General features: G+C 46.8%; 1 protein-coding gene across 1 annotated transcript in view; it reads right to left on the reverse strand.

Annotated features, from left to right (window-relative positions):
* Nucleotides 1-8989, reverse strand: part of LOC149440673 (post-GPI attachment to proteins factor 6-like) — an 85199-nt gene extending 76210 nt beyond the window's left edge. The window contains exon 1 of the mRNA XM_089658242.1: nt 8789-8989. Within this exon, the coding sequence (XP_089514368.1) occupies nt 8789-8861 (73 nt within the window). The 5' untranslated portion in view covers nt 8862-8989. The remainder of the gene's footprint in view (nt 1-8788) is intronic.
* Nucleotides 8990-10635: the final 1646 nt, after the last annotated feature.

Below are 10635 nucleotides of genomic sequence, written 5' to 3' on the forward strand. Positions count from 1 at the left end.
CCCAGTGTCAGCCAATACAAGTGAAGGGATGGACGCTGCTCATCCAACCCAAGGAGTCCAATGTAGAGGAATGGCTTCAGCTGCCGTACTGGCTTCACCCTCTGATGCATTTCACCGCATCCACCGGGGCTTGGTCACAGAGGTAGTCACCTCCTCTACATTGGACTCCTGGGGTCGGTTGAGCAGCGTTCATCCTGTCACTGGGGTTATTTGGCGTTTGGCTCCTCTCGAACGCACAAGTCTGTAAACGCCTATGTGTGCATGGAAATATAGGCCAATACTGTATGGAGGGCAGTTTTGTGGTCAAACGCATGTTAAACAGGTGTTTTTGATCTCAAGTGTGCATGAGGCCTTAAGTTTGGTGGCAAACCAATGAGATCATTTTACTACCCTAAGCACTTCGTATTGGTAATGTAGCCTTAAACAATTGGGAGGTTTATTTGGTACTTAAGATGTGTCAAGCTTTAGCTGTTCTGGCCTCCGTACAGACACACAAGGTGACACACACAGGTTAAAATGGCAATTAAAGGTCGATTTTAAATTACAAATTAGTGTCTGTGCATAAGTAGCCAATGAGTATGTCAGGATGCACCGAGTAGGCTAGATACTGAGCCATGGGGAGCAGAAAAGAACTGTCAAAAGACCTGCGTAACATGGTAATGGAACTTTATAAAGATGTAAAAAGGATATAAAAAGATATCCAAAGCCCTAAATATCTCAGTCAGTACTGTTCAATCACTCATTAAGAAGTAGAAAATTCAGGGATCTGGGACCAAGCCAAGGTCAGGTAGACCAAGAAAGATTGCAGCCACAAATGGCAGAAGAATTGTTCAGGATACAAAGAAAAACCCAAAAGGTAATCTCAGGAATCTCAGGAGAAATACAGGCTGCTCTGGAAAAAGGTGGTGTGGTTGTTTCAAGAAGTACAATATGATACTTAAAGGAAAGTGAGCTGCATGGTTGCGTTGCCAGAAAGAGGCTTTTACTGCACCAATGCCAGAAAAAAGCCTGATTACAATATTCCCGACAACACCTTGACACACCTCACAGCTTTTGGCACACTGTAATCTGGAGCGACAAGACCAAAATAGAGCTTTATGGTCACAACCATAAGTGCTGTGTTTGGAGAGGGGTCAACAAGACAAGAATACCATCCCCACTATGAAGCATGGTGGTGTCTCACTGATCTTTCATGGGTGTGTGAGCTCTAAAACAGGGGTGTCCAAACTATGGCCCTCCAACTGTTGAAGTGCTACAAGTCCCATCATGCCTCTGGGTGTCTTGCCTGTGGATGTCAGAGTCTTGCAAGACCTCATGGGACTTGCAGTTCCTCAACACCTGGAGGGCCATAGTTTGGACACCCCTGCTCTAAAGGAATTGAGAATCTTGTGAAAATTGATGGCAAGGTGGATGCAGCAGGTCATCAGAAAATACTGGCAGACAATTTGCATTCTTCTTCATGAAAGCTGTGCATGGGAAGCTCTTGGACTTTCCAGCACAACAAAGACCCTAAGCACTAGGCCAAGTTGACCCTCCAGTGGTTACAGAAGAAAAAAGGTGAAGGTTCTGGAGTGTCCGTCTCTGGACCTTAACATCATCGAGCCACTCTGGGGAGATCTCAAACGTGTGGTTCATGGAAGACGACCAAAGACTTTGCATGACCTGGAGGCATTTTGCCAAGACGAATGGGCAGCTCTACCAACCGCAAGAAATCGGAGCCTAAAAGACAACTATTACAAAAGACCGTATGCTGTCATTGATGGTAAAGGGGGCAATACACAGTATTAAGAACTAAGGGGATGCTGAGTTTGAATCCCATAAGAAATAAAAGAATGCATGGTCACGCACATTTTACCACATTATTCTGCAACAGATGAGAATCCGGACTCAATGAACCCTTGACCTCAGTGACCTTAGAGGACATGTAAGGTCTGCATGACGAGATGATAACAACGATGTGTCATGGATGGTCTGTATGATGAGATGATACACCACAGTGTCATGGAGGTGTAACCTGGAAGATCATAGAAGCCAGAGATCTACTCCTGAGATACCATCACACAGCCAATGATCTCCAAAGTCACAGAACCAGTTTACAGGAGAAAAGGGGTGGGGGGGGACACTAGTCACAACAAGAGAAAGGCCTAGAATTTCATTGGAGTCATCCAGAAGGAGAGGAAAAGCGAGTTCTTCTGTATTGGCGGCACCATGACACCTACAGGGAAATTACACATACTTGACTCCTTTTGGGTTGCCATTCCACCCACTTTCCAATACATCTCCCGACTCAATAGTCCCAAATGTTGTATTAGCATCCAGGCCCAACACCGCATCTTTGTTTTTTTTTTTTTAAGTGCCATTTTTACTAAAGTTATAGTTAAACAGCCCCCCCCCCCCCAAAGAAAAAAAATAATTATTGCTTACTTTTTATTTCCCATAAATGATTACTTATTCATTTGCAATGGGAATTTGACCCTTCCAAAAAGAGGCTATTGACGATCAATAGATTGACATGGGTTCAATCAGCTGGCCCATAGATGGATCAAAATTTGGCTGGTTCAGCAGGAACCGTCCGAGATTCGAACCATGTATGGCCGGGTCAAGTCAGGGGAAGGGGGCAAAAAAGGATAAGTGTGCTTTGTTTTAGGGCTCCATTTACACTGCAGCTGATAAACAGACGTTGAGGAGATTTTCTGCATTTTTTTTTATAGCAGCCCCTGAACTCTCCCTAATGTTCTCCTATGTGTCCATGTACACATCGTCCTTTACAGGCAGTTGGGTTTACAGTAATTTTTTTGAACGCACCAAACTTGCGTTCAGGAGTAGATTTTATCAGCATTTCAAACGCCAAACGCTTGTAAACGCGGCTAACCGTGTTTATAAGCGTTTGCATTTAGAAGCGGTTTTTTTAACTGTTCCATGTCCAGATGCTGTCCAGAGCCTTTTTTTCCATCATCAGAAATGCATGCAAAGTGTTTTCCATGTATTCAAATGGACCCGGTACACCAGCGCAGTCAGTTCCAGGTTTCGCGTGAAGGAAACAATGGTAGAACGCACCGCATTATGCTCATGATGGGATCCATAGTGAATACAACCAGAAAAGACCGGTCATCTCCACACGTACTGCTCTCTCTATTTCTCTCAAAATGTCTGAAATAGTTAATTTTTTACTGTTTTTCAGTGCATTCTGAGCATGTTGGAAGGTCTCCTGAGGTTATCTTTAAAAAAAATGCTTCTAAACGCAAACGTGCATAAACGCGGTATGCAAAGGCGGCTAAACAGATGTTTTTTAACCTACGTTTTCCAGCAGTCAGTTTCCATCGTTCAGAAGTGTTTTTCAAACGTCCCGTGTACATGAGCCCTTAGTGGACTTATCCTTTAAGTTAATATTTACTAATAAACACAAAGCCAGTTCCACGGATGGTATTTAATAGGACAAATATTTGCCTGCTGAGTCCTGAGACAATGACTGACCCAGTGATATTTGCTAGAAAGTGATGTTGTAAATCGTTGCTGTAGCTAAAACCCGCAATTGTGAAATATCATGAGGTTTCTTCTGATGACAAATCTATACCCTACAGGACATGTACGCAATACACATGACTAATGAGGAAGACTGGTACAAAATGATGAAACGTGATGGCATCATCCTCTGCTGTTTTACATCCTGTATATCTATATAGTATATAGACGGGTGAACAGGGTTTTCTATACAAGTAACCAGGTGGAGCCCAAAAAAACCCACCAAACACCTTTTTCACCCCTTCAAGTCACCCTCGATTCCGCCCCCTACCCACCTCCAAGCACCGTCCCTTAGTTCTACCCCCTACCCACCTCCAAGCACCATCCCTTGGTTCTACCCCCTACCCACCTCCAAGCACCGTCCCTTGGTTCTACCCCCTACCCACCTCCAAGCACCGTCCCTTGGTTCTACTCCCTACCCACCTCCAAGCACCGTCCCTTGGTTCTACTCCCTACCCACCTCCAAGCACCGTCCCTTGGTTCTACCCACCTCCAAGCACCGTCCCTTGGTTCTACCCACCTCCAAGCACCGTCCCTTGGTTCTACTCCCTACCCGCCTCCAAGCGCCGTCCCTTGGTTCTACCCCCTACCCGCCTCCAAGCGCCGTCCCTTGGTTCTACCCCCTACCCGCCTCCAAGCGCCGTCCCTTGGTTCTACCCCCTACCCGCCTCCAAGCGCCGTCCCTTGGTTCTACCCCCTACCCGCCTCCAAGCGCCGTCCCTTGGTTCTACCCCCTACCCGCCTCCAAGCGCCGTCCCTTGGTTCTACCCCCTACCCGCCTCCAAGCGCCGTCCCTTGGTTCTACCCCCTACCCGCCTCCAAGCGCCGTCCCTTGGTTCTACCCCCTACCCGCCTCCAAGCGCCGTCCCTTGGTTCTACCCCCTACCCGCCTCCAAGCGCCGTCCCTTGGTTCTACCCCCTACCCGCCTCCAAGCGCCGTCCCTTGGTTCTACCCCCTACCCGCCTCCAAGCGCCGTCCCTTGGTTCTACCCCCTACCCGCCTCCAAGCGCCGTCCCTTGGTTCTACCCCCTACCCGCCTCCAAGCGCCGTCCCTTGGGTCTACCCCCTACCCGCCTCCAAGCGCCGTCCCTTGGTTCTACCCCCTACCCGCCTCCAAGCGCCGTCCCTTGGTTCTACCCCCTACCCGCCTCCAAGCGCCGTCCCTTGGTTCTACCCCCTACCCACCTCCAAGCGCCGTCCCTTGGTTCTACCCCCTACTCACCTCCAAGCGCCGTCCCTTGGTTCTACCCCCTACCCACCTCCAAGCAACGTCCCTTGGTTCCACCCCCTACTCACCACCCAGCACTGCCCGTTTAATACAGAGCCAACTATCATTTTATGGTGCTAAGTAATTAGTATGAAATTTGTTAATAACAAGAAAAGCAGTAAAATAGATCTCCTGCAGCCAGCTGCAATAGATGCACCCCAGCAACAATATATCCACCTCAACAATAGATCCACCTCAACAATAGATGCACCCAGCAACAATAGATGCACCCAGCAACAATATATGCACCCCAGCAACAATAGATCCACCTCAGCAATAAAGGCACCCCAGCAACAATAGATCCACCTGAACAATAGAGGCACCCCAGCAACAATAGATCCACCTCAACAATAGAAGCACCCCAGCAACAACAGATGCACCCCAGCAACAACAGATGCACCCCAGCAACAACAGATGCACCCCAGCAACAACAGATGCACCCCAGCAACAATAGACCATTGGCAGCAGCAACCAATCTCCCAGCAGCCAGGATCAATATCCCAGGAGTTTAATTGACTTGATGCTATACTCTGATTAAAAAGTGTTCCTTTTAGTGGTGCACCGAAATGAAAATCCCTTGAGGGATAGGGACTGATGTGAATATATATATATATATATATATATATATATATATATATATATAGTGCTGCGTAAATTGACAACGCTATACAAGTACCTAAAATAAATGTAAAAAATGAAAATAAATAAACCCTGCCTTGTGTGTGACTGGGTCTACATACAGTGTGTGTTGCCCATAGCAACGAAGGCCCAAAGCCTGCAGGTAGCAAAATAAAAAGGACTTGTAACCGGTTGCCAGGGGCAACAGACAACCCTGTCAGATATTCTTATGGCCTGGTCTCCGCATCAGCCTAAATTTTTACTTTCAACGTGTTTTTTATTGTGTTTTGGGTGATAAAAAGTGTCCTAGCGTCTTAATTTCCTCAGATACATATGAAGAAAGTGAATGTTTTCAAAATGTAAAACGGACACATACCATCAGCGCAATGAGGATCACAGGGTCAGGCCCAGGAAAAAGGGGCAAAGCCCGGACATTTACCGTTTAGTCATGACAACATAATGGAAGCGTAATAATGAGAGGTGGGAATGGATTCTGGCTGTGAGTGGCACAGGGGTGTCTCTGAGGACACTACCGCCTCAGGAGCGCACCGGCCTTCCTTCCATTCTGTCACATTCATCCTTCTATCGCAGTATATAGTTCCACAAGGCGGTAATGTCCCTGTCTCGGCTGGCACAGCGTTTAATGAAGAGGCACGGTGCCAGCTGATGGGTTACCGTCACACAGCGGACGTTCATAACCAGAAAATCTTAATTTTCTCCTCCTGCTGAAATTAAATGCCATCTTAGCTGAGACGCACAACAGGGCGCTAAAATCTAACTAAAGCTAAAACTGATTTCTCTTCATTTCCTGCCCCGGCACGGCATTTCCTGCCTCCTGACACGTTGAAGGTAAAAATTTAGGCTGACGAGGAAACCAGGCCTTAAAAATATCTGATAGTGTCGTCTGTTGCCCCTGGCAACCAGTTACAAGTCCTTTTTATTTTGCTACCTGCAGGCTTTGGGCCTTCGTTGCTATGGGCAACACACACTGTATTTAGACTACACACAAGGCAGGGGGACATCCCCCGTTAGTTGTCAGTGTCCCCAATGGAAGATTTCCCCTCACCCCTCTGCCAGTGACAACTGTACGATTTCTGTCCCAGTAGTCACCAGGAATAGTACAGAGGGTGAGTCTCCTCAGCAGGGCTCATTCACACAGGAGTACTTACACGTGTGTATGGGCCGTGTTTGCCCACATGGGATGTACAGGTGTTCTGTGCAATATTTTGCGTACAGGCCGTGTCCCCGAATGTACACAGTGTAATTTCGGGGACACGCACGCGAATGTCAAATTGCGAGGAGCAACCATACCCATACAGCAACGGTGTCCCACTTGACATGAATGGGACTTACTGCAGGAGACTACACGGAACATTTGGACATCCCGTGTTGACAAACACGGGACTCACACAGCTGCATACTTAAGTATGCGCATGCGCAGGCCTTACCACTATGTCCCCACCCTCTCTATTACTTCCAGTGACCACTGGGACAGAAAGCTCACAGTTGTGACTGGCAGAGGGGTGAGAGGAAATCTGCCAATGGGGACACTTGTTCCGGTGACAACAAGGAATATCCCCTCGCTTTGCAGAGGTTGAGTGATGTCCTCAACTAATGACTTAACTACTTCAAGTCCGGACACTTTCACCCCATTCCTGCCCAGGCCAATTTTCAGCTTTCAGCGCTGTCGCACGTTGAATGACAATTGCGCGGTCATGCAACACTCTACCCATATGAATTTTTAAGCATTATTTTGAGACAGATTTTGGTGGTTCACCACTGGGATTTTTATTTTTTTGCTATATAAATGAAAAAGTCCAAAAATTTGGAAAAAAAGTGTTTTTCTTATAAAATAAATAATCTTCCTTCATAAATCTTGGCCAAAATGTATTCATCTATCTTTTTAGTAAAAAAATAAAAAAAAAACCCAAATTAGTTGATAACCAAAAATTACAATTTTTCACCAATGCTGGGGGTTATTGCTGCGGTCGCCGACACCAATGCTGGGGGTTATTGCTGCGGTCGCCGACACCAATGCTGGGGGTTATTGCTGCGGTCGCCGACACCAATGCTGGGGGTTATTGCTGCGGTCGCCGACACCAATGCTGGGGGTTATTGCTGCGGTCGCCGACACCAATGCTGGGGGTTATTGCTGCGGTCGCCGACACCAATGCTGAGGGTTATTACTGCGATCGCCGACACCAATGCTGGGGGTTATTGCTGCGGTCGCCGACACCAATGCTGAGGGTTATTACTGCGATCGCCGACACCAATGCTGAGGGTTATTACTGCAGTCAATAAGAGTGGCTATCAAAGGGCCACATACAGCCCCCGAGCTACAGATTGGGCACCAGGCAGTCAGAACCTCTACAATTAAGAATCTCATTTAAGTGCACCACACACATTACAATCGGATTGTACAATCTCCTTAAGATCTACCACCAATAATGTAGCACCGGTGGGCATGATTGGATAGATCCTCGTATGACATCATTTTGGTAGATCTACAGCTTACAGAGATTGTACGGTCAGATTGTAACATGTATGGTGCACAACTGCTATTACACGGTATTGGTGAATCTATGGGTTACTGTACGGGTTCCAATCTGACCGTACAATCTCGGTAATGTCAGCTGTAGATTTATTAATAAATGTAATATGTAGATCTGAAGGAGATTGCACAGTGTGTGGTCAGTAATAGTGGAGATCATACAATCAGATTGCACCGTGTGTGGTCAGTAATAGAGGAGATCGTACAATCATATTGCACAGTGTGGTCAGTTATAGAGGAGATCGTACAATCAGATTGCACCGTGTGGTCAGTAATAGTGGCGATCATACAATCAGCTTGCACAGTGTGGGGTCAGTAATAGGGGAGATCGTACAATCATATTGCACAGTGTGGTCAGTAATAGAGGAGATCGCACAATCAGATTGCACAGTGTGGTCAGTAATAGAGGAGATCGCACAATCAGATTGCACAGTGTGGGGTCAGTAATAGAGAAGATCGTACAATCAGATTGCACAGTGTGGGGTCAGTAATAGAGAAGATCGTACAATCAGATTGCACAGTGTGGGGTCAGTAATAGAGAAGATCGTACAGTGTGGTCAGTAATAGAGGAGATCGTACAATCAGATTGCACAGTGTGGGGTCAGTAATAGAGAAGATCGTACAGTGTGGTCAGTAATAGAGGAGATCGTACAATCAGATTGCACAGTGTAGGGTCAGTAATAGAGATCGTACGATCAGATTGCACAGTGTGTGGTCAGAGGACAGGGTGCGCGCGCACCTGGCAGTACCTGGAGTTGGGGAAGGAGAAAGTAAGCAGAAGAAATACAAAGTAACTCTCAGGTTAACCCTTCATCATCCGGGTACTCACCCTGGGAGGAGCCCGGTGCCGCCCGAAAGATGATCCCCAGGGACAGGACGAGCAGCAGCCCGGAGAGGTCCATGTCAGCCGAGCAGTCCCGGGGGGTGAGGACAGGCTGTGTGCCCGGCACTGACCTCACTCATCATGTGCCCGGACACCGCGCACACCTACAGCCGGGACAGCCCGACACTGCCAATCATCCCAGCCGGCTCATCCCTTCCCAGGCCTCCGCCCCTCCCACCCCGGGGGAGACTGCCTCCCCGGCCACGCCCACTCGGCGAGCCGTCCTCCCCTCCAGTGACAGCATGACATCCACGCCCACCCCCGGGTTCGCGGCCACTCCCCCTGCCCCATGAGCTGCCTGCCTCCCATTGGCTGCCTGCTCTGCAGCGCTCTCTAGGAGGAAGTAGAGACTTTCGCTCATCATTCACTGCAGGGGAATCCTAAACACGGCAGTGAGCCGTTCTCCCCCAGAGAATGTTTGATGTCATTGACAATGATGACTGCAGGTCAGGAGCGCTGTGCCCCAGATGGGTTCCATGTTATTATTAGGGCCAGTTCACACTCCGTGCGTTTCAGTTGCTTTTTTTCTGCATCCAAAATGCACAGAAAGTAGGTGATATGGCAGTCAATGTCACAGTTCACATCAGAGCTCGCAGTTCCGGTGCGTTCCGATTGCAGAAAAAAAGTAGAACAGGCAGCATTTTTTCTGCGCAGAGCTGTACTGGAACGCGGTAAAATGAAGAAAAAACGCCCCGAAATGCACGTCACTATTTAAATTTAGGAAAAGGAGGGAAAAAACGCATCAAAAATGTATACAAAATGCACCAGAACATGTCGAAAATGCACCAGAATGCATCAAAACATAAAAAATGCATCACAACATGTGGAATATGCACCAGAATGTGTCAAAAATGCACCGGAACACACATGTAGCTATTTAAATTGAAGAAAAAGAGGAAAAAATTAGCTGGAACGCATAAAAAAAAACGCACTGGACCGCACATATCCCTATTTAACCATTTGTTGCCTGGCCAATAGCCGTTTGGCGACCGTCAAAATGCTTTAGCTTTCCAGGTGGACGCTATATGGCGTATTCCCGCACATGCGCAGTTTTCGCGATTGCAGAGCCACGCAGCAGCGCGATCTGTCACCAGCCATGTACCTCGGACACGGCCGATGACAGATCTGAGTACCGGCCCCCGTTGCCGGTACCATGTGACTGCTGTGACCAATCACAGCAGGTCACATGACGGTTGTATACAATGGATGGCTTCATTCATGCCATCCATTGTATACTAGTGTCTAGCTGTGAATGGTCACAGCAGGTCACATGCACATGTCATGTGATTAGCCCTGGCCAAATCACAGCTAAGCACAAAAAAAACCCTGAATGAATCGATGTCATTCAGGTAAATGCTTGCTTATAGCAAAGTAATTCTTTGCTGTAAGCAAATTGTGTAAAAAAAAACAAAATACTGATCACTTCCCCAAAGTAGTACAATGTTACTATGGTAACATTGTACTACTTTGGTCATAGTGAAATATGAAAAAAAAATCTTAAAAAAAAGAAATGTAATAAAAAATTAAAAATAATAAAATTAAATAAAAAATATATATATTTTTTTTTTTCATACTGTCACCAGTCAGTGTCCCTGATCACCGCCATGCCAGTTATATGATGACGCTGTACTGCACTGGTGACAGTATGTAAAAAAACAATAGTGAAAATAATTTTTAAAATTTTTTCATTTTCCAAAAAAATTATGACAAAAAAAATACAACTTCAAAAAACTCGCCATTCCTCTTATGAAGTACATCGGACTGTCTACTCTGCAAAAAGGGGTCATTTGGGG

Source organism: Staurois parvus, unplaced genomic scaffold (genome assembly GCF_062004578.1).
Source record: "Staurois parvus isolate SC_StPar_1 unplaced genomic scaffold, SC_StPar_1.0 ptg001060l, whole genome shotgun sequence".
Classification (NCBI taxonomy): Eukaryota; Metazoa; Chordata; class Amphibia; order Anura; family Ranidae; genus Staurois; species Staurois parvus.